Source organism: Strigops habroptila, chromosome 1 (assembly GCF_004027225.2).
Source record: "Strigops habroptila isolate Jane chromosome 1, bStrHab1.2.pri, whole genome shotgun sequence".
NCBI classification, from domain to species: domain Eukaryota; kingdom Metazoa; phylum Chordata; class Aves; order Psittaciformes; family Psittacidae; genus Strigops; species Strigops habroptila.
In genome coordinates this window covers 22,551,869-22,568,693 of record NC_044277.2, presented here as the reverse complement: position 1 = coordinate 22,568,693, position 16,825 = coordinate 22,551,869, and the positions used below count along the sequence as shown (strand labels likewise).

Below are 16,825 nucleotides of genomic sequence, written 5' to 3'. Positions count from 1 at the left end.
CATTAATAAAGTCAAATAAAAATCCCTCCATCTTCTAAGTTGTCTTTTATGAGGCAAACAGATGCCTTATCAAGCTGTCTCATTGCCATCATACCTCTTCCTGCAATCTCCAGCGGGGATACCTGCCATCTGCCAACAGCAGCAGGCTGCATGGGCTCTGGGAAGAGCTAGCGTTAGGATTTCTTATGGATAAGTTGGAACTGAAGCCACCAAGCCAAGCCCCTGCACGTTCACATCATTTTCTCACCACAACACTTCCCCTCCTGCCTTTTGTCTTCCTCTGGCAACTCAGCTGGTGGTTCAAGCCACAGCACAGTGAAATCTTCAGGAGTACAGATTCTGTATTTTGAGCTGACAGAGCACTATGGACCATGGCCTATGCTACATTACAAAGGATGAAACAGAACAGGTGAACTGTTCTGCGCTTGGCTTTGCTGGGTTTGTTATAATGTCTATCAGTGTTCACCTGCCTTTCTAGTTTTTCCCTTTCCTTTAGCTACAGGCATGTTCAGAAGCCAGGGCTCAGAATGAATGATGGGGTGAATCCATCCCCTTTCAGTTTGAGACTTGCTCACCATTTACACCGCTCTTCTTAGGGATTAGATTTTGTACACCTGCCTCACAGACAATTAACTGTGCCTTGGAAAACTTACCCAAATTAGCTCTGTCGATTTCCCAAGTTTGCTCACCACCCCAGCAACTCGGGGGTACAAATCTCCTCTCTCAGACCATGCTTGCACCTGATGCCGGCTTGGCGATTTTATCCCTTTCTTGTTGGACGTGACAGTAAGCATGGCTCACCTCTGTCATTCGGAATGCTTTTCACTGTTGTTTTTTCCCAGGAAACAGAAATCGCAACTGCTTTGGAACCAAGCAGGAATTCTACTTTTTCTTCTTCATAGACAATGAAACCGTAAGTATTGATACAAACCCCAGAGTCAGCTTTTTCCACCTGCAGTACTGAGTGCGCCGCTGCTGTGACAGCAGGGAAGCGACAGTCCCTTCCACCTGGCCTATTTATTTCACGCATCCCTCTGCGTGTTCCCCGACAGAGACGCCGGAGGCTCGCCGCGGTGGCAGACACCCGCGTGATTCACCGGGGACTGTTTGCCTTGGCCCGGAGGTCCGTGCGCGGGGAATGGGATTTCCATTCCCCGGCGTTTCCCTTGGTCGGCTTCCCTGGCAGGGAGCGCGGGCCCGGCCTGGGGAGCACGGCGCTGGCCGGGGAGGGATGCGGCCGGCCCGGCCCTGAGCTGCCACACCAAACCCGCACCGCTCTCCTCTAGCGAGACCCCGCGGCCGGGGCAGGCACTCTTCCTAGGGGCTACAGGAGCTGCCCTCACCGCCTCTCGCACCGTAGGGGAGGAACCGGCGGCGGGGCTGAGGTGCGCGGCGGGAGCGGAGCGGCGGGGCCGAGACGGGGCCACCGCAGTCGGGAGCCAGGGGGCCGGGAGGAGCGGGACCGGCAACCCGCGTCCCTGACGGGAGGGAGAGTGTCCCTCGTCCCTCGGGGACAGATGGGAGTGCGCGGGTCCCGTGAGGGCCGTCGATCCAGTTTATTCCCTCACGGCAGGCGGGAGGGAGAGAAAAGACAGCCCGTGCCCCTCACACGGGGCAGGCGGGACGGAGCAGGGCGAGAGCGCGCGTCCCTCAGGGGCACACGGGAAGGAGCGGGACCGCGTCCCTGACGGCGGCTGAGGAGAGACGGGCTCGGCCACCCGCGGCTGCCTCCCGGGACCGTGCAGGGGAGGGCCGGCTCTGGGGGTCTGGGCAGGGAGGCCGGTGCCTCCCCAGCGAACCCTCCCTTCCCCTTCTCTCACTGCGGCTGAGCCGGGATCCGGCCGCTCGGGGACGGGGCTGGCGGGAGGCGGCAGCTCCCCTCAGCCCGCGGCGCTCCCGGGGGGGTGGGAGGGGGATCGCTGTCCGGGGCCGCGCCGAGCGGGGAGGAGGCGCTCCCGCCCTCGTTCCTGGCCGCCGCCGCCGAGCGGAGCGGCCCCGCCAGCGCCTCAGGTAAGCCCGGCTCTGCCGCCTGCCCTGCCCCGCCTCTCCCACCGCCAGGCCTGCCCAAGGCGCCACGCCCGGGGGCACCGGCAACCCCGCTGCCTCCCGCGCCGCCCGGCGGGACTCACATCGCTGACACCTCCGGGCCTGCGGCCACCCCTGCCCCGGGGGCCCTGCCCCGCGGCCCCCCTGCCCCGACGGCCCCTCCGGGCGAGGTGGGCTGCCGGGGAGGGCCCCGCGAGCAGCGGGGGCTGTAGCGCGGGGGGCAGGGGCCTGGCGGGGAGCGAGAGGCCGAGGCGAGGGGCCGCGGCACGGTCCGGCGCTGGGTTAGGTACTCTCTGGGTCCTGCTGGGGGGGTTTGTTACTCGCGTTTCAGCAGCGGGGGAAGCGTTTCGCTTTCCTTTGGCCTGTATGGTCCGAGCAAACTCCTCGTATGCCGTCCTCTCCGTGCGTGTTTCAGTAATTCATTTAACAGTGCATGTGCTGTAAGGGAAAAGTGCACTACATTTTAAAATCAGCGCGGAATCAGACCCAAACTTTACCTAGAAACTTTTGTTAGCGAGTAGCCTGCAAGTGTATCCTTACCAGCTTCCAGCAGGACGGGATGCAGCTTATCCCCCCTGCGGGTAGCTGTGCACTGGAGAAGTCACCTCTACCACGCAGGTGGGAGCTGCCCGGGCTTCCTGAGAGCAGTGCATTTGCTGGAGATGGGAGGAGTGGGGACGGTTTGCTGCATCTAATATATTGACCCTTGAAACCCCAACCTAGATTGTGCTCTTTAATCTTATAAAACTTGCTGTGGCATCTTTAATGATCACATACTCCTGTTTCAGAAGACAGTTCTTTCCATGTCAGAATGGCCACTGTCACTGCTTAACCATGGGTTAGGGTTGACCGAGAGGGATGAATGCAACCTCCTGATTCATGTAATACTTCCTGAATGCTTGGGTTTTCTTTTGGAGCCGTTATTCAAGGGATGAATGATTCTGACTGAGATCTGAAGAGGTGACATGCTGTGTTACGTGTTACAGCTGTGCTACTGTCAAGCAGCTGACTACTTCATTTGAAATTATCATACTGAATCCCATCATAAATTCTCTGTAAATCAAGAGCTTAATAAAGTATGCATATGGCTTTTCCATAAAATCCTACAAAATCTTTTCTGAGTGATAGACCTTTCCATATAGATGTGTCAGCTTTAAGCACCGGAGTTTTTAAAACTTTTCCTCCTTAGTATATATCACTATGATTATAACTATATTCATCAAATTAAGTTTGATTTATTTAATATCTTAAGAAAATGTAGCGCTCAGTTACACAAGGCTGCAGCTAAGATCCTCAAACTTGCACTCAATATTCACACCTAATTACTTTACATGAGTCTTTCCATTGACTCCACTGGGATTTCTCATGGCAAACTAACACACACTCTAATGCTTATGAGGTGGGACCCTGGGACCCAGCTGTGTAATAGCAAAAGATGTTTGAATCATCCAGGCAGACTAGGGAAAGGCTAATCAGATTTAAATACTCTCCCTTGACTTATAAACTATCTCTAAGAGAGGGTAAAACACTAAGCACTGCTATTTAATTATAATCTGGGCATCATTAACAAGCTCTTTTTATATATTGTACTCATTGCTGGATTGTGTTTTCATTATGAGCAAGGAGTATTTGGAATGGAGTGGTTTTAATCCCCAAATTATTATTTTACACTGGTGCTGATACTGGGATCAGTGTGGGTTTGCAGATAAGTTTTAGAACTAATGTATTCTTTTTTTTAAAAAAAATTAGAGCCTTTCCATTTGCAATTACCAGTCTGTTATGGTTTGTGACTCTACTTCACAGACACAAAACTAAGCGGCCCACATATGTATTATATATCATATAATATATGCTTTCATATAAATACCTACTCTTCATGGTAGAACTGAAGTTTCTCAGTTTTCCCATGCTACTCTTCTGGGAACATTATGGAAACTCTGATGTCTAGATCAGATTTGGAACTAGAAAGTGCAAAGGAGCCTTCCCCAAAGATAATGAAAAGGTCTATTGTCCAAGTGGCAACTGAGGAAAATCCTAACATGGAGATTGATGCTGTCATAAAATAAGAATTCCCACTGCTAAAGCTTGCTGTCTGACCACTGGAAACTATGCAGAGTAAACCATACTATGGGTTCACTGTTCTACAGAATCACTGTTAACTTGTATATGGTGAGTTTCTGAAGTTACTGAAATGGTCGTCAGCTTCAGCTCTGAGCAAGCGTTGGACCTGATGACCTACAGAGGTCTGTTCTGACCTAAATTATTCGAAAATTCTATGATTTAGTAGTTACTAGTTCTGTGACAGTGACAGCAGGAAGTCTACATGTTATTTAAATGAATGAACTTAAGTAATAGATCCCTTAATGTTCTTTATTTCATTATAGTTGTAGAAAATTAAATTATAGTAGTAGTACCTATAGTCTAAGCCCTACAGATAACTGAGTCCATTGTGTAAAAGTCCTACACCTCACAACAAAATTCCATGCTCATCTTTGCTCTTTCTGGTACACTCTATGTTTTAGTGTGCAAATTCATAAAGATGTGTGTGTGCTTATCTAACCTCTGTGCTTGGTTAGGCAAACTGTTCTTCCACCATCCCCAATGCTCTTCTAATGGCTTCCAGAATGTGGTTGCCCTCCCGTATCCTGTAACACCTTCAGCTACACTCTGCATACGGGTACTCATGTACAGTGTTGGCTTTGTGGGAATGTTTGGCTGACTACCAAATGTTGTCATTCATCTCCCTTCTAGGAACTGCTCTATAGTGCATTTTGGATCTTCCCTTTACTGTTTCAAAATCTAAGTTAATTTCCACTGTCACATTTGATTATATTACTCCAGGTTACAACTCAGCTGAGAGCATTTGTAGCAGCAGTCAGAATAATTAGGTACTGGTGGAGTTTCTTTCAGCTGCAGATCAACTAGCACAATGCAGAGGCACCTCTCAGTACAGAGACACTGGAATATCCTTTCAGCTGCTGAGGTAGGGATACATGCTGGATAGGAGGACCATATGAAAGTTTAGGAACCAAAGGTGGAAGACTGTGAATCTGTGGTTGTCATCATAAAATCATAGAATTGTAAGGGTTGGAAAGGACCTTAAGATCATCTAGTTCCAACCCCCCTGCCATGGGCAGGGACACCTCACACTAAACCATGTGGCCCAAGGCTCTGTCCAACCTGGCCTTGAACACTGCCGGGGATGGAGCATCCACAACCTCTCTGGGTAACTCATTCCAGTGCCTCACCACCCTCACTGTAAAGAACTTCTTCCTTATATCTAATCTAAACTTCCCCTGTTTAAGTTTGAAACCATTACCCCTTGTCCTACCACTACAGTCCCTAAGGAAGAGTTCTTCCACAGCATCCTTATAGACCCCCTTCAGATACTGGAAGGCTGCTATGAGGTCACCACGCAGCCTTCTCTTCTCCAGGCTGAACAGCCCCAACTCTCTCAGCCTGTCTTCATATGGGAGGTGCTCCAGCCCCCTTATCGTCCTCGTGGCCATCCTCTGGACTTGCCCCAGCAGCTCCATGTCCGTTTTATGTTGAGGACATCAGAACTGCACACAGCACTCCAAGTGAGGTCTCATGAGAGCAGAGTAGAGGGGCAGGATCACCTCCTTTGACCTGCTGGTCACGCTTCTTAGATGCAGCCCAGGATACGGTTGGCTTTCTGGTCATGCTGCCCAGTCACTGCGCAGACGTGTCTGGAACAGGCAAATTGCCATCACATGCTGGAATCACGCCCTTTCGCAGGCACAAAACAGCGTGTGGCCGTAAAACTTCCTGTCAGGAAGCAGAACTTCATGGACCCATTCAAAAAATTTGTCTCAGTCTTCTTGTTCTGGAATACACAACTTCTGATCCTAAACCCACTGCAGATTTGGATTACTCTTAGTGTCTGGACGCTAGTTATTTTAGATTGGTAGAAGACTGGCACTGCCAAGTCAACAGTTACATTATTGTGGTGGCTTGCTGTGCTACTATGAAAGCTGCTTGCATTTGGGTTGTCTGCCTCAGAACACACCTGAATTACTAACTGACTTTGAGATAATGAGTTTCCCAGATTCATCTGATACTACTGACAGCATGAATAAGTTAGACTCTTAAAAGGAGTTAAAGAATGCATTAACAAGGACATACCACTCTGCTTTGCAGGATTTGTTGCAGTAGTGGGTCGTATGCTCATGTGCACACAGTGCCTGCCATCAGGGTTGAGGAGCAGATGAGGAATTTAAAAACTTGGAGCACCTGCACCCTGTTTATCTTCTTCATGATTTAACCGTATTGGTGAGATGCAGTTGTCAACCATGATTTAGGGGAGTTCCACCTGCCCTGTGTTGCTGAGCCTGGTGAAGCCCTCCTTGTGCAGCAAGGAGTTGCAGAAAATCCAGTGTATCATTTGGTAGAACAGGATGGCAGCAGTCCTCCTTTGTAAGGCTGAAGGCAAGATGGTACTTCTTGCAGATGTGCTAAATATCATGCTCCTGATTATGGTTTCCTGTCGCCACACCTGCATAGCTAGGGACAGGTATGATATTGGACACTGTGAGGCTCTATAGCTATTTTTCAGAAATAGAAAATGCCTGTGTCAGCAACTGGTCCAGAAAGATGGAGGAAATTATTAATGCTCTATGTCCTGATACCCATGCCACACAGAGTGATTTTATGAGTAATGGACTGATAATGCATGTGCTGGCTTGTGGGTAGCGAAGTACATTGGAACAAGTTGTAACTGATAGTTAACAGGGCTTTACAGTACTTGATGTCCTTGGGTTTTTATAATTTCTGAGGTGATGGGATTGAGAATGAGATATTTTGTGGCTTTCATGTAATAAGTGCTCATTCTTTTTCCAAGTAACTCACTGTGCTTGCTAACTTAGGGACACAGACTCTGATTTTATTGACTTGTATAGATCACTTGCTGTTCCTTTAACTTCAGTAGAAGTCTTTTGATTTGATCACATTTTCTTAAAAATGGGTAGATAGTAGCGAGTGCTGTAAGAACTTCAGAATGTTTTCCCCTTTTATGCACTTATGTTCTTTATAACTTAAAACCACTGAAGTTAGATCTGCTGACAGCTTAATGAAAATAAATGGCTGCCTTTTTTAACTATCAAACAAGGAAAGCTGATGGCAGCTTCTGTAGTGGTAATAACTGCTGCTTTTGCTGGCTTTTTTTGTCTTCTCTTTCCTTCCCATCTGTGATGAGAAATTACATATGGTTCAAGAGAGGAGTTATTATCTGCAGTTATTAAAGGTGTTAGTGTTCCAGGTAACTGCTGAGAATTTCCCCTTCTGTGCATTGTGCCAGTTTTGGTGGCAGCTGGAGAACGTGGAGATCTAAGGGTTTGTGGAGTTCATGTTTCTGATTTAGCCTGGGAAGGGAACTTGTACTGCAAGCTGAGGAAAGAGACCACCCAGAAGAAGGGGAGACATGAGCTGAAACATACTACTACCCTGTTTTTCCAGTTTCTTCTTTAGGATGATTTGACCGCAAAAACAGATATATTTTTAAGTTACCTGAATGAAAAAACGTGGCCTTCCAGGCCAATGGAAGAGTTTCTGGATTCTGTGTGAAAGAACTTTTCCTGAAGTGGGATAAGAGATGGAAGGGTGCTGACTTCAGCATGATCCATAGAGCACCTCTTCTCTCTTGACGTTATTTAAGAGTTATCATAGTGAAGAGTACAAATCTTAATAACATGCACAATGCAGTGGAGAAGGTCATTGATTTATCACCACTTACACTGAATATTCAGTAGTGTCTCTGTCCAAAACAGCTATCAGTCCATTATGAGAAGACTGCCATGGACAGATATTTGAAAGGGCAGAAATAGGCTTCTGGTTTTGAGTGCTGTCCAACAAAGGAAATACACATATTAAAGATGAAGTCCCAATTTCATTTTTCAGTATTCTTACACTGTAGTTCATGAAAATTGAAAATCCGTAACAGTGCATCATAAAAATTATTCTGTTGCATGGATATGTAGCTAAGCAAAACAGAGGTAAAAGTGATGAGAAAATACCATGGAAACATCTAGCTCTTGACTAGCAGCCAGTTAGGGAGCAAGAGAAGCCTGAAAAGAACCGGTGAACCTGTATATTTACTTCCCATCTTCTAGGAGAATCTCCTCCTTTATACCAAACTTCTAGGAAGCTGCAGATATTGCAAGCAGCCCTCACCAGATTGTACTGTGAGCAGCAGTTACTTGTTCTCTGTTAGGAGCTTCTTCACATGCCCAGCAGAGAAGTGTGCTGCACTGGCTACTCCAAGGTTGCTCTGAAAGCCCTTCATAGAACCCTTATCTTCCTCTCTCCATGGGTAGAAGCCAGTGGAAGCTGGTGCATATAGTGCTCAACCTGGTTAGCCCCATGGATTGTCACACCTCTTCTTGGTGTCCTTTGCTTTTGAGGTGTTTGGGAGGCAGTTAGCTTCCAATGGTGTAACGCTGAATAATCTTGCTATGACAGCTGGAATTGAAGTGCTTAAAGGTAGCCACAAAAGTATGTGTTTGTAAGTTTAGTACTTTGGGAATGTGTTCTCGGCTGGTAAAGCAAGGGTTAGCCAGCATGTGAAGCTACAAAAGGCTGTGCCAGCAGCCTGGCTTAGCCTTCTGAGAAAATGAGGTGTTAAATACCAAATGTGGTGCAATAAACACCATCCAACTTCTAGAGTGAAGACAGAGGACCTTGCAGAAGACCCAGAATATAAATAGAGCAGGACTACGGGAGGACTCTATGTGGAGAAGCCGTGCAACCACAATATTAAACTGGTCATGCAAAAATGCGAGCAGCAGTGGACGCAAATATGTACGTGGAACTAGAGCAAAGCACACAAGTCCAAGCTATCACCACCTCAGGAAAGCAGCACAGAAGCTGTCAGTGTGGGTGAAAGGGTGCAACAGGCTTGGATCAGTGTCAGCTGTTATCACATACACAGCCTTTAGCTTTAGGAAGGAGGGATGAGTTAGGGCACTGATAACTAACTAACAACCAGGTAGCCCTCTTGAACAAACTCTCATTCCTGTGACAGCCTTGTAAGGAGCATATTTCTCTACGCTCCTTAGCTCTCTGAGCATGGCTTCTATGTTTCTGAAACATTGGTGTCCTTGCTGGTCCATTTGCCCTGTGTGCTGAAGAAGCAGGCTAGAGAGAGAGGAGGCCCCCTTTCACAGCGCTGTGGTTGTTGATGATGTTCTGGGAAGTGAGGAGACAACCTGGAGGAAGCTTTCATTGGTAATCTCCAGCAGTAACAACTGTTGCCTCCAGCAGAATTTTGTCCCATTTTCAGTGGTGCGTACTGTTTGCAGTGTCCATCTGTTTCTGACTAAAGCACTTGGAAATACTCTACCAATAATACCATCCAGGTGTCCATGCTGCTAGGGCTCCAGAAATTTGATTTTTTGTGGCCACTATTATAAACACCAACTATTTATATCTCTTTCCTAGTTTGAATGTCCTTAAATTATGTATTGCCTGTTACTGGATAATATTGAATGTTTAAGCAAAGTTAGGCATTCTGAGTGCAGAGACTCCGTTCATTTTGCTCTCTAGCATGTATGCTGAACCCGCTACTCACATTTGGGGATATTGAGTAGGATACACGAAATGAGAAATAGATTGATAGACCAGAAAATAGATCAGTCTGTAATGGTTGTGTGGGACAGACTGAAGAATAATGTATCAAATCTTTTTATTAGACAGAAAATATTTACTCAGAATTTTCTTTTCTTCACTGAGTACCTCATGGTGGGGAAAAAATAAATTCTTTCTCCGAACAGGGCCATTTAGTTGCCTCCTGTAACAGATCTGTGATTCTATCTACTTATCCAGTTTAGGAGCCTACTGAAATTGTTTTCAATGCGTTAGTTATTTAACCAAGAATTACTGTTAAAATTTCCACTGCTTCTAAAATTTCCACTCAGTTTCAGGTAGAAGAGTTCTTTGTTGTGAAAGTGGGTGGGTTTATCCATCTCTCGCACACCTAGGGGAGCTGTCACCAGTTCCAAGGCTGCATTTAGCTCCTGTGAGACAAGAACAATAAAGTTTTGGGGGAAGGTAGAAGGAATCGCCATCTGAGGAAGCCCCACCAACAGGGGACAACAGAAGATGAGCCTTTAGCATGTCAGCCTTAGCTTTCTGTTTGTGGGCAGTCAGCTATGGCTTTTGATGGTGTGTTAACCAACTCCCGGGCAGGAATTATCTCTTAGTGTAGGAATTTTGCCTGTCAGCTTGTTCTTCTGTATGACAAAACTTCTCCACAATCCATGGCAAGCTCATTGCCAGTTCTCAGAAGTTTCCTTGAGTAAACAAGATTCATCCTGCACTGTTGTCTTCATGCTGGCAACTGTGGACTGTCTTCTGAAAAGGAAGCATGAGCTGCCACCAGTTTGTATTTATAGTTGCTGTTTCTGGAATATATTCTCTTCTCTTCTTTTAATTCTCCAAGATTTTCTGAAGCAGGTATCCCTCACACTACAAGAACCATTAAATTTCTGAAAAAATGCAAAGGAGTGCTGAGTAGAATAACGAAAATGTATTTGTGTCCTCCTCAAGCCTGTTTATGCTGACAGGTTGACTGAAGCAAGGTTTCTTTTCTTGCTTTGAAAATACATGATTATTATGAATGATTTTCAAAATTGATACATTTTAAATGTTCACTTTGAACTTCAACTAATACTTATAAACACTATGCAGGGTCTGGTAAGTACTACTTTATTATGTAGAACTTCTGTCTTGACAGTGTAGGTATTATTCAAGCCAGTGTATCTGCATGTTTGTATGTGATGGGAGGGAAGCAACGCAGCTGGATGGCTGACATGGTTATGGTGTATCTTTCTGTGTGATCAAAGAGCTCATCTCCTCTCCTTTACTGCAGTTTCACATCCTTGAATGTCCTTCTATTTCTTGAAGATGAAGAAAATGATTGTATGCTTCTTTCTGCTGTTTGGACACACTCTGCTTTCCAGCATCTCTGTCATGGCAAAAGATCTCCCTGGACGACAGTTCACCCGAAGAAGGGATGTTAACTCACAGTCTCTACTAGGTAAGTTACAAAAAATACCCCCAAACCAACCTACAACCAAGTCAAACACCACCACCAAAAGCCATGTCAAATAGAAATGATAAAAGACATGAGCAGCTGTCCAAACCTTTGCTGAGTTAGTTAATAATAGAAAAGGAGATAGCCACTTGCAATGAATGGAATATGAGAAAGTTTGTTGACCAGTTAGCAGCTGTTGAAAAAAGGTGTTTAGTTTTGGGGTACTAGATCTACTTTATGTAAGTGGTATGAAATAAATATTTATTACAGGACTGTTGTCTTGGGGAAAAAATACCTTATTTTCACTGTTTAGAGAAAATACATATTGGTCCATGGAGGCTCTGTCACAGCTGCCTTTTACCATGCCAGCAAGTTTTAGCTGTCTACATGTATGTGCTCTGCATAAAGATAATTGAATGGAAATCAGTGGCTATTGAAGTAAGGCTTATCATTACATTACTTGATGCTAATCTCTTTGTTTTGTCAGGTTAATTTTATTTATAATGAGTAGCTTAGTTTTCCTCATTTTATCTCTTTTGCCAAAAATCTGAGGACAGGATCTAGCAGTTTTAGCTTGCAGCTGTCATATTTTAAAACATGAGGTTCCTCTCTCTCTTGTTGATCGTTGCGTGTTTGTCATCAGGCAGTTCGCTGGTCAACTTTTTCATCTGCTGACAGTTGGTGACTTAGAATCATTTTCTTTTGCTCATTGTTTAAATTAATTGTCAGATTATGAAAACATCATGGATAGGGTTTGGACATAGCCCATATTAGGGCTTCATGATACACATCTATACCAGATCTAATCTAGTATCTCTCTCCAGCCACTAGGAGATGTTAAGTGGCCTGAGACTTCATAAAGGTCGCCTAACCTAGCTGAACATGAGGAATGTGAAATTTCCTGCAGATGTATTGGGAAGAAAGAAGAAAACAAGCCAGAATACATTCACACCTTACTCAGCAAGACTCTCAAACTTTCTAAAATCCTAAATTCTAAAATGTGATCAAGTAGAATCCCCTCCTGAATATTTTAGGGTCCCCAGCAAATAGCCCAAGTAAGCTAACTACTTTAAGAAAAAAATTACTTGTCTCTCTAGAAAATGAAGACAATTGCAAGGTGTTATGTGGAGAAACTAAAAGGTGCCACATTTCCCAGTGTGCCTTTTTTCCCTATATTTTTTTTTAATTGTGTTTGTAGCCTCTTTTTCATATTTTAAATAGTGGAAAATATATGAAAAGAATTAGCACTCGATATAAATCAAAATGTATAGATAAAATTATTTCTTTCTTCTTTCAGAAGACAAGCTATTTGTGGTCCCTGCATTTGGAAAATTCTGGATCTCTTTTCAGTTTGTCGTGTACAGGATGCAAACAATTCAGGCAGCTCTGGCTGAAAAAACCTTTTCAAGACATTAAATGATGCAAGAAACTTGGGACATTCTCTGGTCCAGCCCATAAAATTTTGTGGCAGTTTGGAGTCAGACTCTTGGGCCTTAGGTGTTGTTACAATAAATTAGGTCACCTGCTTCAGATTGAGCAGTGCATATAAAGAGTGGCATGGTGAAAACGTGCCTCTCCGTAAAGAACAGAATGTGTAAAATGCATGCCACTCTGCTGGAAAGCTGTAGTGTTCCTTAAATTACATGAGAAAGAATGGGGCCAAACCATGATCTCGGTGACATTGAGTCTATTAACTTAATAAAATCACTTCAGAATTACAGCAATTTAACAGGCATTGGAAGCTGTCCCCTTCTATATAATATGTATATTATAAATAGTGGCGATGACAATTGCTGCTGTAGTGGAAAGACATGGTTGGCAGGCAGAAGTGAGCAATAGAGCTGCAAAGAACCAACAGATACCTGGAAAAGTAATAAAAGTTCAGGTTGGGGTTTTTTTTCCTTTGGATGTTTTTAGAACTAAAATGAAGGACTATGCTATGTAAATATTAATAGCATTAAAATATTGTTATTCATTTTTTCTTCATTTTAGCAATTTTTAAAACAAAAGCGTACTGCTGTGATAACTATTTACTGGTAAAATACTAGTAGTTTCCATGTACAGAAGTAAAAGTCCTTGCTCCAGGAAACTGACAACACAAATAAGCAAAAGAATGGATGGGAAATCCCATGGAATTGTCCACACAGAGTTAAAAGTACTTTGAGATGCAGCTTTAGGTGGACTTAATTTTTTGGCAGCCATGCACTAATACTTCATAGATTTCTAAATTGTCTTATTAGGGCTAATAGCTTATTCATTTTAATGAAGGTTTCAGAAGGAATGAGCTATGACTTCTCTCTGGGGTTTTTTTTTATCCCCCGTCTTTCTGCTAAACCTCAATGTTTTTTTAATTTGGCAGATCTTTGCAGAGTTTACTGTTTCAGATTATTATTGCTATAGCTAATGATTTCCATTAAAGATCTGAAATCTTGTACAAGGATTGATTGGACATAAAGGTTTTGGAACTCTTTCTATGTGGCCCTTGAAAGCTGAATTGCTTTGCTGATTTTTCTTTCTTTAAACACTGAATTAAATTTGAAGTGTTTAAAGCTTGTAAATTGTGCTAATTTAATTAAATTTGTCAATATTTTCTTAAATCTTTCTTACAGCATATTAGTTGTAGAATGTGCAGTTGCTTTAGAGATAGAAAGTATACATATATTTCTCAAAGTAACAGGATTTGTGTTAGATTGCTGGAAAATATTGATTTGATATAGGTGTATTTATGTTCTAAAGGATCATTTCCATAGTCCTGCAAGATCTTGTGAAATAACAGAAAGAAATAGGAATGTCCATTTGTCTTTCTTGTAGCAGAGGGTGGTCACCTCTCCCCTTCCATGACATATGAACTTAATTTTGCCTTCTCTTTCCCCTCATCAGTAATTTGATCGTTGAGTATTGGATCTTTGGCCTTCTCCTGATTCCGTAAAGGAAATTAACCTTTTGTTTTAGAATATTCTCTTTTAAAGGCTTTATCAGAGCTCTGAAGAGTTTTTACTTAGCCCTCTGACAAAACCACTGCTCCTGCTGAGCGCAGATACTTTGTTAGATTATACACAGATCACTGAAAGCACAGTTTGCCAGCTTAGCATTGCTTTTTGGATACTAAAGAAAAGCAGTAATGGAAATATACTTGCTACATGGTTATAAAGATAAAATTATGTCTGTTACATTAGCTAATTCCATTTAGATATAACTGGAATAGATTTCTGCACCTAAATGGACTGATGAAGACCTGTATCAGTTATCCAGAATGGTGGTTTCCATACTGTGATTTCAAGGCCATGGTCAGAGGTCCACAGCTTCAGCAGGTTCCATGTTCAGAAGCAGCGTGTGCCCAGTCCTTGCAAGATGTAGGTTTTTTTGGTGTTTGATGTTATGGGGGGGTTAGGACTTATGCCCTGCTGCATCTTAATCAAGGCAAACCAAGATTTCAGCATGGTGAAAAAAAACCCAGAAACACAAGTTTTTGTGGTTTTGGGTTTTTTTTTTCCTCTTGGTGAGCTCTGTTCTTGTAAACTCGGCATGTGTTTCATGTCACATGGGCATATTTCTTTGGAGAGCTCTGATGTGGATGCATGGGAATAATTGAATAAGCTGTAGAATAATATTCCAAGCAATAACATTCCTTCTGTTCCTTAGGAATATAAATCATGCACCTACCTGGTTTTGAAAATACCTATTTATGTGAGGAGAAAAGCTAATTTAGGGGACATTCTCTTAGATACTACATGATACCAGAAAAAAGAAACTACAAGAGATTAATGAATATTGCACAAAATTGAAACAGAGAGGGAAAAGGAGGCCAAGAAGGAAATGTACTTGGCTCCTGTTTAGCAGAAACTGCTGCTGAATGCAAATGTTCCTGTCTGTGTTTAATTATATTTTTCAACAAAATATATAATGATTTATCTCTTGGTTGTATATATATGATTCCACTAATAAGATGAAGGGAAGTAATACGAAGTACACCGAGTGCTCACTAAATTTATGAATCACTCACTACAGTCAGTTAAAATTATTCCAAACATTCTTCTATCATAGAATCATAGAATGGTTTGGGTTGGAAGGGACGTTAAACATAGTTGAGTCCCAACACCCCTGCCACAGGCAGAGACACCTTCCACTAGACCAGGTTGCTCAAAGCCCCATCCAATGTAGTCTTGAACACTTTCAGGGATGAGGCAGCCACAACTTCTCTGGGCAACCTGTTCCAGTGCTTCATTGCTCTCACAGTAAAGTATTTCTTCCTAATATCTAATCTAAATCTCTCCTTTTTCATCTTAAAGTCATTCCCCTTTTCCTATCACTACGTGCCCTTGTAAAAAGTCCCTCTCCAGATTTCTTGTAGACTCCCTTTAAGGTATTGGAAGGCTGCTCGAAGATGTCCCCGGAGTCTTCTCCCCGGAGAGCTATGGGAGGTCTCCCCAGAGAACTGTGCAACCCAGTTCTTAACCCTGTGTGTATGTAACTTCAGGACTCAAGAACAATATCAGGTTAACCATTCTGGGTTAAATTTACAACATAAATCAGAGAGCAAATATGTGACAAAAGTGAGTCTGTGGACGCTTCGGTGGAGTACAGATAAGATTTCTGTTTAGTTTGGTTGGAATCATTGTACATTTATACACTAGGAGCTGGCTACAGATCTCTAAATCCTGCTAATGTGGACTGTTGAACCAACATGGGATAACTGCTTCAAGAAACTCATTCATAGCTTGAGCATATGTATGTATGTGTTATTTGCTTACATAAATGCAGCCCTGCCAAGTATTTTGTCCTCAAACATATGAAGTGGACTCATAGTAACTGAAGTCTGCATTGCAATTGAAGTCAGAATTGTGTCTTAATAACTGCATTGTGTGCTTGACATACTATGTTGGTATAGTATTTTAGGGCCACAAAAATTATCAGAGAGATGGAGCACCTCTCCTACAAGGAAAGGCTGAGAGAGTTGGGGTTGTTCAGCCTGGAAAAAAGATGCTATGGAGATCTTACTGCAGCCTTTCAGTTCTTACAAGGGGCCTATAAGAAAGATGAGGAGAGACTTTTTAGCAGGGCCTGTTGTGATAGGACGAGGGGTGATGGGTTTAAACTAAAAGACAGGAGATTCAGGCTGGATGTGAGGAAGAAGTTTTTCACCATGAGGGTGGTAAAATACTGGAATAGGTTGTCCAGAGAGGTGGTGGATGCACCATCCCTGGAGACATTCAAGTCCACACTTGGATGTGGCTCTGTGCAACTTGATCTAGTTGGAGATGTCCCTGCTCATTGCAGGGGCGTTGGACTAGATGACCTTTGAAGGTCCCTTCCAACCCAATCTATTCTGTGATTCTATGACATTAAAACTATTTCAGGCAGTAGAGAAGGGTAGGAAGAGGTTGTAAATTGCATCTTTTGAATTACCACTTATTTAGTTAAAATATAACCAAACTTTTGTAAAGATACAAGGTAATCAAATATGTACCCATTTAGACTCTCTCTAATCAAAACATAGAATTGCCATATTAATAGAGATGTGTTATATTTGGGGAGAGAGCAAAGCATTTTAGTCTGTGAAATCACCTGTTTCTTTTTCTGAGGTGTGTAGGTACATCTTACGGTCATTGTGCCTCAAGGCAATATTAGCAATTGAGTGCTTTGCTTCCCAGTAGTGATTACCCCAGTAGCTGAGAGGTATCCCATGGACTTTGTGCCCTGTCTTGAAACTTCAACTTTCATTGTAACCTC

The 16,825-nt window shown here is 43.5% G+C and overlaps 1 protein-coding gene across 3 annotated transcripts in view; it reads left to right on the top strand.

The window, feature by feature from the left end:
- Positions 1–1,304: 1,304 nt before the first annotated feature.
- The window catches only part of MATN2 (matrilin 2), a 68,795-nt gene continuing 53,274 nt past the window's right edge, over positions 1,305–16,825 (top strand). For 2 of the 3 annotated variants that reach the window (XM_030510663.1, XM_030510647.1), the window contains exons 1-2: positions 1,984–2,010; positions 10,931–11,098. In XM_030510663.1, the coding sequence (XP_030366523.1) occupies positions 10,945–11,098 (154 nt within the window). In that variant the 5' untranslated portion in view covers positions 1,984–2,010; positions 10,931–10,944. Of the gene's footprint in view, positions 1,386–1,983; positions 2,011–10,930; positions 11,099–16,825 lie in introns of those variants that run through there. The other variant, XM_030510655.1, reaches the window with a different exon arrangement.